The sequence below is a fragment of the Panthera leo genome, chromosome E3 (assembly GCF_018350215.1).
Source record: "Panthera leo isolate Ple1 chromosome E3, P.leo_Ple1_pat1.1, whole genome shotgun sequence".
Classification (NCBI taxonomy): Eukaryota; Metazoa; Chordata; class Mammalia; order Carnivora; family Felidae; genus Panthera; species Panthera leo.
This window is the reverse complement of record NC_056694.1, coordinates 21,878,139-21,897,467: the sequence shown is the minus strand read 5'-3', so window position 1 is coordinate 21,897,467 and position 19,329 is coordinate 21,878,139. Positions and strand designations below refer to the sequence as shown.

Sequence of the window (19,329 nt, the reverse complement as noted above, 5' to 3'; positions counted from 1 at the left end):
CCCCGCATCCGGCTCTGTGCTGACAGCTGAGAGCCTGGAGCCTGGTTCAGATTCTGTGTCTCCCTTTCTCTCTGCCCCTCCCCTGTTTACACTGTCTCTATCTCTCAAAATAAATAAACATTAAAATAAATAAATAAACCAAGTTCAGTAAGGACCATGTGTACGTATTTAGGAAATCCCTGGCAAACTTTGTCCCATCATGGCTGTGTGATGTTGTTCTCAGTGACTTAACTTCTCTGACCCCAACCCTGTAAAAATCCAGAGAGGATAAGAAAAATGCATTGTAAATTGCAGTGGTTACTGCAGTTTATGAATGCAATTTTGTTACAGTATGAATTTTATGGATGTAATAATAACTTCCCCATGCCCCCAAGGAAAAAAATAATCCAATCCACTGAGGGGGTCCTCGGCACAGCTCCCTTCATTCACAATTAGGAATGGGATTTCGGATCTTGCTACAGAGCAGGCATTATTCCCCTGATTCTGCGAAATCAGAAAGTTTTTGATTGCCAGCTTCAGTTCCCTCATCTATAAATCGGAGATAATGGTAGTGCTGAGCACTTAGGGGTTTTTATGATGTTGCTAAAATGACATTTATTGAGCTACATGTGAGACACAATGAACCATATGCCAGGCGTGGTCCTAAACAATGGAAACATATTCATTCATTTAATTCATAACAAGCCGGTAGACCGAGTACCATTTAACCTGCACTACAACCAAGGAAACTGAGGGACGGAGGAGTTAAATCTAGAGTCCCACAGCTAGGATTCCAACCAAGACAACCACCCACCCACCCCCCCCACCCCCGCCCCCCGGTGCCTAATACATAGCAAGAGCTCAATAAATCTTTCTAGTGGTGGTCGGTTCCAGTTAGGGGGCTGCTCCAGAATTTCCACTTAGGAAGAGCGTAAGGTGGCTGGTTTGTTGGAAGGGGAGGCTAGGGGGCGCTTGCATAGCAACCATAGTTCATTGCATAGCAACCATAATGTTTACTTGAACTGGTGGACTTGGGGGAGTTGGTGGGGACTGCGGAGAAAGGGAGTTAACCCGTCACCCCAAGGCACTCCGCTTTGCGGTGGAGACTAACCAGCACGGTAGCAGGAGAAATCCGCGCCCCACCCCCCCGTCCCCGGAGCCGCCCCGTGAGCCGGCCCTCCACGCATCGCCCCCTCCCTCTCGGGGCGGATGGTTTCTTCCGTTCTCCCGGCTGTTTCAGGTTCCGCGCTCCAGAGTCACAAAGCGCGGGGTCACGTGGGCGGGCCGGTGCGCTTTGTGACGCCACGGGCCCCGCCTCCCGGCCCGCCTATCCGCGCACGCCAGCCCCGCCTCGCGCGCGCCGCCCGTGCAATCCCTGCTTAAGAGACCCCGGAGTGGGGCGCTCGCCCGAAGCCAGGCCGCGTCCGCCATAGTGGCTGGCTTGGAGGTGTCGCCGGCGCTGGGTGAGGGCCCGAGAGCGGCAGGGGGGCAGAACAAAAAGAGAGCCCCGAAGCCCTTGCCGTTGCCCGGCCGTTTCCGGGCCTACTCTTGCGGTTCGGGGCCGAAAGGCGACGGGAGCGAAAGGCGAGAGAAGCGCGGAGCACACGGCGAGAGGAAGCGTCGGGGAGCCTCGGCGGCGTCCCCAGGGTCCGCCAAAGCCACCCGGCCGCTGGCTGGGGCCCGGGGTGGTGAGGAAGTGCTTCGAGGCCTAGTTGAGGCCTAGTACCGGCTTTGTGTCTGAGGCGGCGGCGGCGGCGGCGGCGGCGGGGGGGAGGCGGAGCCGGGGGCGGCCTGCGAGAAGGCCTCTCCTCCGCCGACCGCGCGTTTTTGGCCTAGGCCGCGGGCCGCTCGTGGCCTCCGGGGAGCAGGCGACAGGGGTTTGTGTGTGGGGGGGCCTGGGCCTGGGGAAGCTGACGCCGGTCGTCCGGAAGCCAGGAGGAGGCGAGAGGCCGCTCGTGGACTCCGGGCCTAGGCCCTCTCCCCCAACCTTCTCCCGGGGCCTGGGTCACCCCAATCCACGGAAAGAGAGAACAACCGGGAGGTGCGGCCGCGCTATGGACCCCTGACCCCGCGGGGTCATTCGGACTCTAACGTGTGGACTGACCGCTACTGACTGCACCGCCTGCCCCCCGTCTCCTGCCGGCCCTTAGCATGAGCGAGGGGGACCCAGCCGGGTGACATTGTGCCCGTTGGCGGATTCTCGATTTCCCCTTTCCCCGTCCTCGTCCGCTTCCTCCCGTATGAAGTGCTTCTGAGTACCGGGGTCGGGAGGGGCGGTTCTGGATTATTGTTTTTACGAACCCCTGCTTGTGGTTGGGGGGTATTTAATCTCAGGCCTTAGGGTCCTTCGGTGTCTTTTGAGTGTTTCTGTGTGTACATATTTTGCTCTTAAGTTTATAAATATACATATATTGAGAGTGTCCACGTCTCCTCGCTGAACCTTAGGAATCCTTTGGCACCATGTCCTGTGTGCATTATAAATTTTCCTCTAAACTCAACTATGATACCGTCACCTTTGATGGGCTCCACATCTCCCTCTGCGATTTAAAGAAGCAGATTATGGGGAGAGAGAAGTTGAAAGCTGCCGACTGCGACCTGCAGATCACCAACGCGCAGACGAAAGAAGGTAAGGGCCACATGGGCTCCAGATACTTGCTGGTTGAAGATAGATACCGGTAGTGCGAGGGCCTGGCAGGAGACTAACCGCCATTACGTCTCCTGTGGGACTGTTCATTCTAGTACTTTTGGAACAACTTTCCTGGAGACCCGAGGGTTGCTGCAGTCGGCCTGGGAGTTGAACTGGGTTGTTTGATTTCTGCGTTCTTGGGAGCATCGGTAACTGGCTAATCCAAAAACGTGGAAGTCTGATTATCCTTCTCAAATGTTATTTAAAATGAAGATTGGGGTGGGAGAGGCCGGGGGGTGTTACATCCAGGTTCTTGGGGTGCTTGTGCCTTGTGGCGTTTTCCAGCTTGCTTTTTCCTCGGAAGGAGGGGAGGAGAGCATATTGCAGGCTTCTTTTTTGTTAAAGCAGCGTAGAGATACTTCTCTAACTTTGTAATCTGACAGCGGTTTGGGGTTCAGTGGCAAGTTTTCTGTACTCCTTTTCTTCCTGTTTGTGTGTACTTAATTTATTTTTATTTTGGAGTTGCCTGTGTCGTGGAGAAGGGACCTTCACTTAAATATTTTTTGAGGAATTAATCCAGCCTGTCTTGAATGTTTTTGGAATTGCTTTTGGAACTTGATATGTTCTGATGTCACCACTTTTGTGTGTAGATTGCAGAATTAGTAATTAAGTGGTTGAACTCTTAATTCATCACGGTAATCTTAAAATTCAGCAGTTTAGTAAAGATTAGAAGTAAAGGGTTTTCTTTTTTAAAGGAGTAATTGCTAGACTTTACATGATTTTATTGTTACTAGGGTACAGAAAGTAGTAGGCCGCTACCGCATGAGTTTCAAACAAGCCACTGATTGGAATCTTTAAGTTCTTTATCCTTTTTAAAAGCATTTTATAATGTTGAGAATTTAACATTGGGTATGACAATGTGATAAACTGGCTTTTCAGATTATGGCTCTGCATTTGTTTTGGCTTCTTTTTCTCGGTACTGTAATGCTGATGTGTAGTTTTCAGTAGGTCAGTCTTTTGAGTTTTATTAATGGGATGAGAGGAAATAATGTGAAGTTCTAATTAGGTTTAGGGTCTTTTATTGATCACTGAGTTTTTTTTTAATCACCAACTTTGGCTTAAGGTGTGACTTGTGTTCTTTTAGTTGAAATTGGGGGGGGGGGGTCCCTCACTTCTAGCCTATACGAGTTTGGGGTTTTTGAGATTTTATTTTTAATCTCTGTGCGCAACATGGGGCTCGAACTCGCAACTCCCAGATCCAGAGTCCTGCAGGCTCCACCAACTGAGCCAGCCAGGCGTCTCTAGCCTATTGTTTTTAATAGAGCACATCTTGTCATGTATAAGAGCTGTTTTCCATTTATATCCAGGCATAAGTATACTTGCGTTATGTTAAGGAATGGCACTACTGGCATGACTCAAAAATATTTATTAAGGAAGACCTTTATTTACTCACATGGTAACATCTAAAAAAATATTCTCTGCTCCCCTCCCCCTTTTAAAGTGTCCTAAGGGATTCTTCACATGAAACTTTGGTAATTGTAATTATGTGTAGAATCCTCTACTTAAGGAAAGGAAAAATTGCTGATCATCATGAACAGTTGAGAAACATCTGTTTTAAACTAGTATTCAAGAAAATACCTTAAAAATACTTTTTAAGGCCACCAAAAGTGTCCTTTAAGTATTGTCACACTTCACAGAACAGATGGATTTATGAGACTTTCAGGATATATTGATATGTTAATAATACTTGTAAGTAAGAGGAAAGAATATAAATGAAAGTAAAGAATACAAAGACAATTTTAATCATATGCTAGGCAAGTTTTGTCTTTTACTGGAGTATTAAATGATTTCATCATTTGGAACTTGACTTTGTCCATCCTCTCCACCTAGTAATTGAATACAACTTTGTTAGATTGGAGTAAGAGTTGATGGAATTCTTGTCAAAAATCTAAGGGTTTTGTGGCGTTGTTGTATTTTTTCCTAAGCCAGGACATTATATGATGTATTATTTTTACAAACCCTGAAAACCAGGGAAGTGTTCTGCCTAGCAGCTTATTTTCTTTTATATATTTATGTGAACTGTCCTTACTGGAGAAAGCTTTGATGTTACATTGGTTAAGAGAGGGAGCTTCTGGGGCGAGAGCATGTGCATTTTGTTCAATCCTCAGATTAGGGGTGGAAAAGATATCATTGATAGTAGTGCAGAGGGTAGTCACTTAATGAGTTTTAATGGGAAATAACATCCAGTGTCACAGGCAGTTGAATAAGAATGGGTTGGGTTTTAGCACCATCCAGTGAATTAAGAGAGTACAGAATTAATGTTTATAGCCTCATAGTTAGGAGATTGCCCAGGAGAGGATGCTGAACTGGATCACTTTAATTTGTTTGAATTAATGTTTAAATTACCCAGTGTATCACATTTCTGTAAAACACTCCTTATTGGAAATCTGGCCATGTTTAGGACCCTTAAATCTGATGAGACCAAAATGCTTGGATCAGAATTTCATAATATAGATTTAAGAGTCTTGCTCCTTTATCTCTAGACTATATTTCAAAACAAATCGTAAATGATCCTTCCTATATATTTTTTATAGCTTTCCCGTTGTTTTTCTGTGTTTCAGTTTCCCCCCTCCAAAACAAAACAAAACAAACCTTCATTCTGAACTAAGTGTGAAAGATTTGAAAGCTGAGAATGAAGTATTTTTAAAAGACTCTTATTATCTTTATCCATTTCTCAGATTCATCTTGTTTTTCATTCCGAAATCCATGGTCTTTATATTTTTGGGTCAGAAATTACTTTGGCACCTGGAAAAGGTCTTTTGAACCTAACAGGATACTTAGCAAGGTATTTTAAGGGTAGGAAGTCACCAGTGTAATTCAGGTACTTAAAAGGTCAAATCTGGTGTAGGGGCACCTGACTTTTAGTCTGACACAGTATTGTGCCGATCAGATTAATAAGTTGTGGTGGAAAGCTACAGTGAATGCTTTTGTTATGTGTTTAGAAACTTGTTGTCAAGTGTTTTTTGTTTCTAGAATTTACTTTTTGAACATCCCCATCTTCCAATTTTTCTTACTCAGAGCTTGCTGGAAATTTGGGACTATCATGAACTATCAAAGCAATGATGATAGTCCTCTCATGGTATGCCTGAATCTGGGAAATTGCATCACATACAATTTGCTACTTGAAATATACTGAAAAGAACCTTTTCTTGAACAATTTAGTTTGTAACAGGAAATAACTAATAGTGTTATGATTAAAATTAATTACATGTGTGTACACACACACACCCATAAATATATATAAGCTTAAAATGCTTGTATGTGTGATAAATTGAAATAACTGGAAGAACAGAGGTAGTCGGCCACTGCAAGTAAACTCTGTAATCTTATGAACCCTGATGCCTGAATGTGTGATTTAGGGAGATGGGTACATTCTTGCATCTGTCTCCCTGTGGTGGGTTATTTTTCTTTTTGGTAATTTTACAAATCCCTTCCTCAGGAAATCTTTTTACCCATAGTTAAATTAATTGGTCCAGTTTCTCTTTTAATTTCATTCTTCCAGAAGTATTGCAAGTAATAGAGAATTAAAAGAGTAGAAAATAGGATCCATTCATCCTCCCTGTTTTCTTCTCAGAAAGTGACATCACTGTTCTTCCAGTTGCTTAAGCCAGGAACTCGGTTACTTATGCCTTATTGCTCTTTTTCCTTCATCTTCTCCCCTCCCCCCCCAATTAAATCCATTGATTGCCTTATCAGTTCTACCTCAGAACATTCTGATTTCCATGTCTTCACCTGTCACAACCCAGCACAGACCATCATCTCTTACCAGGACTTCGCAGCAGCCTCCTCATTAGTCACCCTGTTTCTACTCTTGTTCCCTTATGGGTTCATTTTCCACATAGATACCAGAGTTATCTTTTTTGTTTGTTTGTTATTAGTGTAAATCATTGTCATTTTTGTTTAAAATCCTTCAATGACTTCCTGTTGTACTTAGAAACAAAATATAAATGAATATGTGTGACCTGTACTTTCTAACTGTAGTTCAAGTCATTCTTTTCCTTTCATTATCTTCCAGCTATGCTGGCCTTTTAATGATTTTTTTTTCACCTGCTTTCTTTCTGTCTTTAAACACTGTCCATCTTTTTTGCACATCTGTCTGGCTTCTCAGTCTTTAAGTCTCAAGCATCAGTTCCTAGAGAGGCCTTGAATCAACATTTTATGCAAAGTTGCATCCCACTACTAATTCTTTTTATAAAACCCTTTTCCTCTATTCAAAACATGGCATAATTTCTTTTGTAATACTCATGTTGAGGGGCTAGCAGAGACAGAATGTCTTCATTTAAATTACATATTTTTTCTCATAGATCAGATGTTTAGCGTTATTGGTTAAAGTGGAGAATGACTTAGTCTTACTGAGATTTGGGGTTCCATAGAAGTAGAGGCACCAGAGCCAAGAACCTGCTGGCAGTATTTGGTGTCCTTTGAAGAGAACCTCCTTATGGATGTGGATATTTGTTCTGACATTATCAGTATTCTAGAGGCAAGGAACATGCTCTCTCAAATTTAAATTCCTTTTCCGTAAAATTTGTCTTTGGTTGAAGTTTTCTAATTCTTGAGGACTGACTTACCCAAATCGCCAAATAGAAATTCAACTCTTTATCTTTTTTACAGAATATACTGATGATAATGCTCTAATTCCTAAGAATTCATCTGTAATTGTTAGAAGAATTCCTATTGGAGGTGTTAAATCTACAAGCAAGACATATGTTATGTGAGTGTTTATCAAATCTCATGTATTTAAGTCCTCAAAATACTTTTTTATTTTGTGAGGAAGAACAAGTATTTTAGAACTGAACTCATTACTTTACCCTAATAAGTATATCTTCTTAATCCTTAAAACGGTGAGGATGGGTTTGTTATTTCCTATCTCTTCCCCCAGTTAACCTGTAGTCAGTGGTAAGAGCTATCAAGAAGAATTTTTTTGCTTTGTAATATTTACAGAGACAAAATGATGCTCAAATCGGCGAATAAGTATTTGCATACATACCCTTTTGTTTTTTATTGGCACACTTTTATTTCTGACTGTTCTTTCACTACACAAATATATATACCTATGTATACATATATGTGTATATAAGTGTGTTGAGAGATTTGTCCTAAATATTTTGACAGCATCAGTAATACATTTGCTTCTCAACAAGGGGCTTTTGTTGGGAGGCTGTTGAGTATAGGATTTATTAGCACAGACTGGAATCAGGCTTAGGTTTGACTCCAGTTGCTGCTTCACACCAGTTGTGTGACTTTGGGTAAGTTCCCTAAAGCCTCAAAATAGATTCCTCAAAATAATATAGGGATATGAGTACTTCCCTCCAGAGGAAAGCTGTAAGAATTGAACAGTGCCTGGCGTGTGGTAGATGCCCATTATTGGACTAAGAACACTGCAGTATCTTAGCACTAGGCTAGAGTTTAAGAAATTCGGGAAAGGAGCAGGATTCACACTTAGTCCCTGCTTTCTTGTAATTTTAATGGTGATAGAATTATGCTAATGTGAAAAGGGTAGTGATTTGAAATTCTGGCAAATTCTACTTTTGGCCAGTGAAAAATTCTGGAATTTCCCAGTGCTCGGAAATGGAATGTGTTCTTGGAATTGAGGTAAAACAGTTATTTCTTGGAGCTTTACCTTGTAGGGGCAAACACTCATTCTAAGACGGTCATTAGTTTGCTATAAAGTTATATACTCCATATCCCAGCATTGAGATCTTTTGTGTAATACCTTCTGTGTAGTAACAGTTTTAAAACCTGAATACTTTGTTTTTCTTGTAAATACCAAGTGAACTGTGTGCTTTTAGCTGTGTAATTTTAAGAAATTATAAGGAAGTAATTCCTAGAATTTGTTGTGAAATTACATTTTAATTTACTAAGTGCTTTTTAAAAACAGTAAACGTGTAGTTTTCAGTTGATTTTTTTTTTTGGATACTAAGAAACTTAGAGAATTATTTGAAGTACATGGGAAAATAAGTTGCCTCTTACAGAATTGCTTGTTAATTCACTGTGTGTGAGGTTGCCTTTGTAATATATTTGCCTTGTAAAATGGCTCTAAGTTTGTTGAGAAAAGGAAAGCTTCATTTTTATCTCAGGACTTCCAAATTACATGCAAACTTAGAAACTCCTTTCAGATGTTCCCTCACATTTCTCTGTAGTCAGGACAGCATAAACTTCATCGAAGCATTTGAGCATTGTATTTAGAAGCTCAACCCCCATCCCCTTTCCTGTGTGGACTTTTAAGAATTTCTTCTTGGGCTTTATTTGTTATGTACTTGAAAAAATCAATCTGTTCATTTCTTCATAACCATCAGACTCATTCTTTGAACTAAAATAGTGTCAGAGTATGTTGCATTTTTCTGAAACTTAGAATTCTTGTTTAACTTTGGTCATTGTTTTGAGACTTTTTAAAAAATTAAAGTAACTATCACCTGTTTTTCTGGATTTGACATTTAGTTTTTGGAGCCCAGCAATTTCTCAGGGATCCAAAGTATAAATGTTACCAGTGGTCTTCTTTCAAGAAGATCTGATGTGTGAAAGTTTACATTTGTTACCTATTAAAAAAAACTGGGGAATGATGTACTGTGGTTGTTCAGTCTATTAAATAACTACAAAGTTTCTTAACAAGATCTTCATGCTACCTTTGAGAAAACATTTATTGTTTTCACGTATTCTAGAATTCCTTGGTATGGAATTTTTTTTTTCCTGCAGATCTGTCTTAAACTGTTTAAAGGTGGTAAAGATTAACCTAAGTAATGTATTTATTACTCTAGATACGCCTATTCTAGAATTCCTCTGTACCAAGTTGTTTTGTTTTTTCTTTTGTTGTGTTTTGTTTTTGTCGCAGGTATGTCTTAAGCTGTTTAAAGGTAGTAAAGATTAATCAAAGTAGTGTATTTATTACTTTGGAAATTGGCTGTTTTTAAATGTTTGTACAAAGGAGAATTGTGTTCATAAAGACATGTAATTAGACATATGTGTTAAGATGTTTTAGCACAATTCAAAAATAACTCATAATTAATGTTGTTTTTGTTTTTGTTTATTTTTTAGAAGTCGAACTGAACCAGTGATGGGAACTTCAAAAGCAGTATGTAAAAACACAATCTCACACTTTTTCTACACATTGCTTTTACCTTTATAATGTAGCAGTGAAGTGAATCATTTAGAACTTAATATCCAACTGATCATAGTACATATTGTAAATAAAATGTATTTTGATGACAGTTCAGTTGAATATGGATATATGTGGCATAATTTGCAGACTTATTTTGTAGAAATGGGTAATTTGTGCCCCCCAAAAAACGCTGTTTCATATTAAATATAGCATTCTCCCTGTATGACACTGTGTTGTACAGTTAATGTATGATTCTTTTTAGATCATGTAGGTTTTACACTAATGAACATGATAACATGTTCTACATCTGTCTGTCTATAGTTAGTATTTTGTATGTATGTACAGGCTGTTGTGTGCTTTTTGTTTCTTGCAATAAAAAAAATGTTTGGAGTGTATATTTTGCCATTTTTCACGTTGTATCACTTAGTTTTTGTTAGTTTTTTTTTTTCTGCCTAATTGATGGCTTTAAAAATGCATTAGCAACATGCAAAACTAATATGAAAGTTTGATGCTTTCTCCAAGTTCAGACACCTATAGAAAAAAGCTTTCCAAAGACTTTTGATGCAGCTTTATTATTCAGTTTTGCTTTATTTGGCAATTTCCAGCTTTTATTCTTTGTTTATATCTGTACTATAAAAGCGAGACCTGAAATTTGGGCCCCCTGAGTACATAAACGTCTCAATGATGATTTATACAATTCAGTACATTGTTTTCAAATTTTAATACAAGGTCTTCCAGTTCTAGCCTGTTCAGTTCTCCAAAATAAAATATTTCCCTCTTATAAGATATTAAAAAGCTGCATTAATTATAAGCTAATTGAAAGCTGTAGCTTATCAAAGATAACTCCCCTTAAGTGGAATAACATCTTAATTTTTATTATCATAGCTAAAGTACAACACCATGTTGACTTGAAGGTCTTAAGTAAAAGGTAGTGGAAATACCTAAGTTGTGAGGTGAAATGTGTTTCAGAAAGTAGGTCTGTAGTAACGGAGTTCTGTAAACTTGATGGTTCTCTAAACATTTTACTGCTCAGGCTTGATTTGTACACAATACGAGATGTCTGAAATCTTCATTTTAGAATTCAAGGATACTGCTTGCTGTTTCACTTTATCCTTTTTAAATACTACTGATCTTTAATTGTGTATCAGGCATTTCACTAACCTTGGATCATTGCATCTTAAACATGATAATATAGAATATCTGAACTTTGGACTTGTTCTCTAAAATATATGGCCTTTAGTTCTCATGGAACTAAATACAGTGATTCGAAGATCAAAATTTAGAGATTTGGGTTTTTTTCCCCACCCTCTGGGGTATATGGGCTTTTTTTTGTTTTGGGGTTTTTTTGTTGTTGTTGTTTTGTTTTATTTTTTTGTTTTTTGGGTTTGTTTTTGTTTTTTGGTGGTTTTTGGTTTTTTTTTTTGTTTTTTGGTTTTTTTTGGTTTTTAAAGCATAATGCTGTAAAAAAAAAAAAAAAAAAAAAAAAACAACAAACAAACTGTCCAAGTTTCTGTTTTGCTGGTGATTGGTTTAAAACTGATTTTATGTATCCAAATGCTAGCACAAATCAGAGTGACTATCCTGGTGACTGTAGTGGTTAATGTAACACGTTTTGTATAAAATATTTTTATATAGTATTTAAACTAATTCAGATGAAGTTTTATTTCTTGAAAACAGTTATTTCCTTTTTGTTTATTAGCATGTGTATAAACACAAATCACATGTTCATAAATAAAGTTAACATTCTTTTAGCCTTGTGTGTTCCCTGGCATGTCTGTATTACACTTATAAGAAGCAGTTTATTTTATGCTTATTTAGGTTTCTCTTTTCTTTTCTTTTCTTTTTCTTTTTTTTTTTTTAATACTTTAAAAGTGGCTTTAATTTTTAGGTAGAATTGTCTGAAATGGAGACATTAGATAACTTAATATCCCCACCACTTATTTGCTTGGGGTACATATGCTGGTGTTTAGGATGAGAGAATATATTCATTAAGCATAATTAATGCCCATCTTATGACTCATGTATTCTTGTACACATTCACAAAAGCCAAGTAAGATAGAGCCACTAAACCAGATTTCTAAATGCTGATTAATAAAAGTAAATATGTGTACATTTTTGGTAACTTAAGCCAACTGTAATCAAGGATGGCTGTTTCTGTCTGCATTCCTTAGCTTATTTTATTTAGCCATCCTTCATGTTGGTATTCCAAAGCTGGATGTTCTTCCTGTTTACTAAATATCAGAATTGTATTTTGTAGGATCCTTTAATTTCAAGCAAGTGTAAGTGGCATAAAATATTTCATATTCTTTCTCCCAGAAGCAAGACCACAAATTAGATGTGGGGAAGTGGGTTAATTTTAATGATGTCCACAGTATGCATTGATCAGTTTTTATGAAGACGACTTTTTTTTAATGTGGTACATTTTTTAAATCATTAGTATCTGAGAGTTAATACATTTATTGCTGCCTAGTACATGTAAATTCCTAGTCATTTTTAAACCATTCCTTGTTAGCAATTTTCACTGATTTCTAGTACCTTGCTTTTTGTAGAAAACTATTGGACACCTTTCACAATTTATGGTAAATTTGACTTTCTCATGGACTTTAAGGTATTTAAGATGCTAGAATGATTGGTGGGGAAAAAAGTGATATAGATGTTGTTGAGTATCTGAAACCACTTTATCCAGTACTAATGACAAATCGACAGAAAACTAAAAGGACCAGATGGCCTGACATAAGAACAAAAAAACAGATATATCATAGTGGGAAGAACAAAAAATGTTAGTATTTTAGTTCTAGCTGTAAGAAAGTTAATATAACTGCTTTCTCTTAAGGAAATGATGAGTGTTCATATTCTAGATAGTAATGGGCTATTTTGAAGGGTTATTAGTTTCATTGGTTAGAAACAGTATAGATGATGCTTGACAGCACTTTGGTTCTTGTTACTTAAATTCACATAGTTCCTAACTAATGCAAAAAGTAACCCTTTTCAAAATAGATTGAGATGATCAGAATTTATTCTGGATAAAAATAGGATGTTTATGTTTTTGTTTTTGTTTTTAAGCTTCCTTTGAGATTAGTTCTGTAATGAAAACACTTAAGAGCCAGATGAGAATAAGAACACATTGGTGAATTATATGATTGCATATTAGGAATATGGAATAGTGCATTACAAATTCTGGGGCAGCCCCTCAGTGGGGAGCTAAGAACCTTTTGTTGAAGTAAGCGTCCCAGTAATACTATCCATTAAACTGACTTTTAAAACCCTAAGATATTTAGAAGATATATTTTAAATTTAGCAAACATGATTTTTATTGACTGAACTCCTGCTGTGGTAGGCATTGTGCTAAGAGCTTCATATTGAAACTGGTAACATTTCTATTTGGGGCTGTAAGTCATGCTGCTTTTATTTTAATACTCTTAGTTCTCTGGAATATTTGAAAAATACCTGATGAAGACTCCCTTCATTGTTGTTATTTTTCTTTGATCCAGACATCTTGTTACATTCTCTCCATTTTAAACAAGAGTTCTGACCAATAATGCATGAGAAGCTTACAACATGTTGAATAAGCAACCCAATTACTATATAGGAAACAAATAATGTTTTCTTTTTGGTACACTTAACAGGGAAATCATATCTTTAGAGTTAGATGGGAAAGGGGTGTGTGTGTGTGTGTGTGTATACAGATACACACTTTTTAAAAACTGATATTAAAATCATTTCAGGGGGTCAAATAGTGAAAAATCTTAAAATACCACATTTGAAAATACATTTTAAAAATCTTTCTTATTCAATATATAATACTTTCTCCATTTGATTAAATTAACTTTCTTCACGCGTTATTAAAGTCCCTCCTCCTAATAGCCCTATTTGCCTTTGCTCCACACTACCACTGGTTTTCCTTTTTTTGGTTTAACATCTTTGCTCTGATAAAATTGCGGTTTCTTTGGCAAGAAGCCATTCTTGCTCTTTGTATGGGAGAATAAACAAACTTATTCAGACTGAACAGTACATGCTTAAAAAAAGAGAAAAAAGTAGCAATTATGTGGGAGCTGTTTTATTAAAGCAATTATCTGAGCCTTTAAAGAGCTGCTTGTTTTTACCATGTTCTATAATGGCACTCCAGGAAAGTTAGATTTCTTATTCTCTCTAGTGTATATTCTCTTGAGCATTATCAGATTTAGAAACCATTAATAGACACGGACTCTTCTTTAATATTCAGTCACTGCTCTGAACATATTTTCTGTGATATATTTTTCTTTACCCTGTTTTTTGTTGTTTTTTTTTAATATTGTAATTGAGTCCCCCTCAACTTAAACCTTTATTATATGTGTGAAATATGTAGAGAAGGGTAAAGTGGGGTGAGCTACAATTTCAGCTTTAAAACAGGGAATAACATTCTTTAGAAAACTTCTAAGAAAATGCCCAATATTTGAACATTAATTGGCAATAGGGACTAAATGATCACTTTCAGATGTTTTCAGTGTGGAACTTGAATGTGTGTTTAATTTTTTGTGAACAGATTGATGACTCTTCTGCATCTATTTCTCTGGCCCAGCTTACAAAGGTATATATATATATATATATCTATTCTTGCAAATATAAATCTTTTTCTAACATCGTATTTTTTTAAATGTGGAACAATTGTTTAAAGAGGGGTTGGGGAGGATATGTCTTACAAAAATATTGTACACATTGTTACTATCCTGTAAAGAGTAGTTGCCGCTTTGAGAAGATAGGGGGAGTGTTTTGTCAGCCTCACCATAATGTTGGAGTATTGGTCATCTTCAAGACAGAAGAAACACATGAAGCTACACTTATTTGGTGGGTTTTTTTTCCCCCCTTACACATTTTGTTTAATTATACATTGGAAACTAACAAAGTTCTGGAGGAATTCCCTGGTTTTGGCTGTAAATTATGTGGACTTTCTTTATGCAGCCAAAATAGAAGCTTTCCTTTACATGGACAATTGCACGGCTATTTCTTGAATATTTGAATTGATCCCATGAAGGTCAACATTTTAAATGTGTTACGATTGTTTCTTTATGCTCTAGACTTGTAGTCTGTCTGCATTAGAAAAAGTTTTAGACAACCTAATTTGTTTGAACACAGACTACAGTGAATTGTGTAAATGTGTAAAGCTGTTTGCAGGAATATACCAATGTGTATGTTTGGCAGAGGGGCAAATTGTTACCTCCTGAAATAATTGTATATGCCATGTTTTGCGATAAAATTGCTTGCATTTTCTGCTCAACAATGTGTACCTTTTGTTTGGGAAAGCACTAGTGATGGATTACTTTTTAAAGCAATAGATGTAGCTTGCAAATCGTGCCTTAAAAAAAAAAAAAAAAAAGACATTACAGATTAGGCAGATTTTTGAGGACCAAGAAGGAAGTCTTCCAGTTTTCCAAAAATCCTTTTTTCCCTACTATCAAAGTAAAACCAGACTTAGCAACCAAGATTAATGAGTTAGATGGATTTTCCATTAGTGCTGTCCCTATCTTATCCTTGACTTTGTTATAGGTTGTATCCTTTTCCCCTAGAATGTATCCCAAAAGAAATGTCCTAGTAACAAATATAGCTTTTTAAGCTTTTGTTCTGGGGAATCTAAACTTTAAAATCGATGATTCTAAAACATGAAGTGGGCTGAAACCATCGTCTCTTAACAATTTTCTAATGCAAAAGTGGTCTAGCATAGAGTTTACATCTTAAGCAGTTTATAGTTCATGGTTTTAATTCTTATGTGCTGTAAGGACCCTATTTGAGTTTTGGTCTGTTCCTACCATTGTTTCTTTGTGGGAAGCAGTTGGGGAATTTTGGAGGTTTGGGAGATTTTTTTTTAACTACTTGTAAATTAATGTTTGGGTTCAAACAAATTAGTTGTTCAACATCTGTAATCCAGTTTTCTGTAAATGTTGCTGTTGTTCTAAGCTCTGTTAATGTTAAGCATTCTTTGTATATAAAATTACAATAAAATGTTAAAACTGGTTGCTTGTTTTGTGGATGAATGTAAAGATAAAACCCAATGAATGGCTGATGTGAGTGCTAGATGCTTGAAGCTTCAAGTTATCAGGACTCACTCCCTTAGACCCTGGTTATATCTAGACTATTCTATATAATACCTTAAAGATCAAGTTCATAAAACTTCGGAGAATCGGATTTAAAATGATGAGTGCTCCGTTGCATGTGCTTTGCACTTAATTTGAAACTGATTCTACTTCTTAAAGAGCCTTCTGACTTAATATCATCTGCATAATGTTCAATTGTTTTACCCATAACCCTACCTCCAAGTTGTAAATATAAAGTCTTTATGCTACGACACTTGAATTATTTTTAAGGCTTAAAATGTCAAGTGTTTCCTTAATCTGTTTTAACTCTTAGAGGAGTCATATGTAAATCTTAATGTAAGGTACAAACAGGGTCTAAGGTTTGAGTGCCCCCAGCAAGACCTTCAGCCCTGCAGACACCCAAACGTCATGTAATGAATGACCTAAGGAACTCCTGATGCCTCTTCTAGGTTATACGTGTAAATAGCTTTCAGTTTTAGGTTTTATGCAAGATTAGATACTGCTCTTTACAGGATGAGTGGTGTTGTCTTTGGCTGTGTGGTCTTAAATGTGTTTCTAATGTGTGTGTCAAATAATTACCTGTTAAACAGACTGCCAATCTGGCTGAAGCCAATGCTTCTGAAGAAGATAAAATTAAAGCAATGATGTCGCAATCTGGCCATGAATACGACCCAATCAAGTAAGTCCATAAGTGCTTCATACTAATAGGTACATTGGGGTGGATTTTCCCCCCCAATCAGAAGCTTTATTCTTTCAAGGTTTTGTGTACATGTAATTCTGTTTCCCTTTCAGTTACATGAAGAAACCTCTAGGCCCACCACCTCCATCTTATACCTGTTTTCGTTGTGGTAAACCTGGCCATTACATTAAGAATTGCCCAACAAACGGGGTAAGTCCAAAGTAGAAACCATGGTACACCTTGTTTTTCTTACAATGATTTCTTAGCTATCGGATTTTTCTTGGTAAATACTGCCTTCTCTATTACAATGGCAAATGAGCTCAGGCTGTGGAGCCAGATTGCCAGGTTTCAGATCCTGGCTCTGCTGCTCAACGGTTGACTGAGCTTGGGCAGGCCACTTGACTTCTTCAAGCCTGTTCGGTCTTCTCTATGAAACGGACATGGTAATAACAGTATTTACCTCGCATGGCTGTTGTGAGGTTTAAATGAGATCATATATGTAGAGCACTACAAATACTATAAGCAGTTAATAAGCACTGCGTGTTAGCTAATATTAAACAAAGGGTAACTGCTTGCTTTCTTCCTCCTTTCTCCTTTCCCCTCCAAATAGGATAAAAACTTTGAATCTGGTCCGAGGATTAAAAAGAGCACTGGTATTCCCAGAAGTTTTATGATGGAAGTGAAAGATCCTAACATGAAAGGTGCAATGCTTACCAACACTGGAAAGTATGCGATACCGACTATAGACGCGTAAGTATTCTAGTTACGTATGAACTGTGAGGCCACAGCCCGTCCGGGCGCTGGTGTTTTATGTAGGCTTGGGGTCGCCACTTGGCTACTTGGATTTCTTGTGAGCATTGTATAGCAAGACTGTTGGTCTCCACATGTTGCATTTCTGTGTGAAGAATGAGAGGCTGCAGTCTGCTCCATTAAATGCAAATTTAGAATGGATTTGGGGGTTTTTGTTACCACTGAGTGCCACTTCCCTTGTGGGCTTCTAATTTTTTCTTTTTCTGTCATACCCTGCTTTCTTCTTCATTCACATACATACTCCCACATGATCTTCTATGCTATCTACATGTGTTAAGTGAAAAAGACCAATGTCTTAATCATTCTGAGAAACAGAAGGCTTAAGCACAAAAGTTGTATAAGATGTCAGGGCAAATTTAAGTGCCAAGAATAAATAAAGAACTGAGTCCTCTTGAATAAGTTTGGATGTACCGTGTGAGTCTTAAACTTCTAAAATAACGATTTATTTTACAAACCCATTAGTTCAGATGAGCTACAGCTCTATACCCTACAGCTTAATGCTTATTTGGAATGTGTTTTCAGATCTTGTTTTAGTAGCCAATTCTTAATGAAGTGGATAGACCTGAAAACCTACTAGTGGTATAATTCAACTGACAACTTCTCATTTTATCTGCTTTTATTAATCCCGCTAATTACCTTTGTGGTTACCCTCACCAGTTATGAACTCACATGATACAGAGCACAGTATTAACTGTCCCTTTGGACTGGGTTCTCCAACAAGTCCTCCAGTGGGTTATGAAGTGAGGGCGTCCTCAGGACATACCTTGAGAAACATCCATTTAGAGAATTAACAGTGCCCTTGTTCATCGTGACATGAAGAGAATGAGTAAAAGAACAGTTGTCCTCAGCCTCATGCTGTAGCGTTGAAACGCAGCATAGTGCGCAGATGAGGGTGATGAAAACGGCAGTGCCGTGGAATGATCTTGAAAAGATTTTATGGTTTTGAGTATACACTTTAGTAAATAGATTGTTTTCATTCACAGATAAGGATTAGTGTTTTCCTGAACTCCCAGCCTTGCTCACTTTCTCCGTTTCACCCCCATCAATTTTTGATCAGTCACCATCCTTTGTCTTGTGGTTCATCTTAGAGCAGTCTGTTTTTATGCTGTTTCTGATTCAGACATTTCATACGTGCTTCCAAACAACTTAGGTTGAAATGGATGGTTTTTACGGACACAATTTAAGAGCAGACCGCTTCATCTTAATATAATATATACAAGTAAAAGTACTTAAATGGAAGTTTGTGTCGGAAAAATTAACATCACCCTTGTGAACCCTAACTAATAATTAACTTCATTGTTTTTGAATGCTGAAATGCAAAAGCCCATTTGTGCCAGACACACAGCAAATACTGGGGAAATGGGAGCCCAAATATTTTAAATGAAACTTTCACCGTCTCCACTAACACCACTGATAAGCAACTCAGACTCTTCTTGTTTCTTTTTCTATCCTCTGTTCTTCTTTTTTTTTTTTTTTTTTCTTTCTTTTCTCTCTTTTGGGCAGTGGGAGACTCCTCTTTCACAAATTGGGAACAATGGGGCATAAGCAAATTGATACTTATTTCTGGAGTCGTGGTGATGTCTATGGAGCAGCTGCAACACAAATAACACACCTCAGGTACCCTCCTCTGTACAGCTGAGATGCTTTCATTTTCAGCAGTGAGATCGACACACTCTGTTCCTAAATGAGATAGAATTTACCTAGGGATTCCTATGTTATACAAATCTGCCTGATTAGAGAAGATGTGGGTGTTGGAAGCAGTGGTGACAAGTCTGAGAATAGTGTACTTTGGTTTTTTATTTTATTAAAAAAATTTTTTTTAATGTTTATTTTTGAGAAAGAAAGCGAGCGAGCAGGGGAGGGGCAGAGAGAGAGGGAGACACAGAATCTGAAGCAGGCTCCAGGCTCTGAGCTGTCAGCACAGAGCCCGACATGGGGCTCGAACTCACAAGCTGTGAGATCATGACCTGAGCCAAAGTCAGACGCTCAATTGACTGATCCATGCAAGCAC

General features: G+C 38.0%; 1 protein-coding gene across 3 annotated transcripts in view; it reads left to right on the top strand.

Moving 5' to 3' along the window:
• The first annotated feature begins 1,332 nt into the window (after nt 1–1,332).
• Nucleotides 1,333–19,329, top strand: part of RBBP6 (RB binding protein 6, ubiquitin ligase) — a 32,450-nt gene continuing 14,453 nt past the window's right edge. Inside the window, exons 1-8 of one of the 3 annotated variants that reach the window (XM_042921215.1) lie at nt 1,340–1,442; nt 2,425–2,605; nt 7,277–7,376; nt 9,698–9,734; nt 14,284–14,328; nt 16,420–16,508; nt 16,622–16,718; nt 17,119–17,258. In XM_042921215.1, coding sequence (XP_042777149.1) covers nt 2,440–2,605; nt 7,277–7,376; nt 9,698–9,734; nt 14,284–14,328; nt 16,420–16,508; nt 16,622–16,718; nt 17,119–17,258 — 674 coding nt within the window. In that variant the 5' untranslated portion in view covers nt 1,340–1,442; nt 2,425–2,439. Of the gene's footprint in view, nt 2,606–7,276; nt 7,377–9,697; nt 9,735–14,283; nt 14,329–16,419; nt 16,509–16,621; nt 16,719–17,118; nt 17,259–19,329 lie in introns of all 3 variants that reach the window. The other 2 variants (XM_042921214.1, XM_042921217.1) reach the window with 2 other exon arrangements.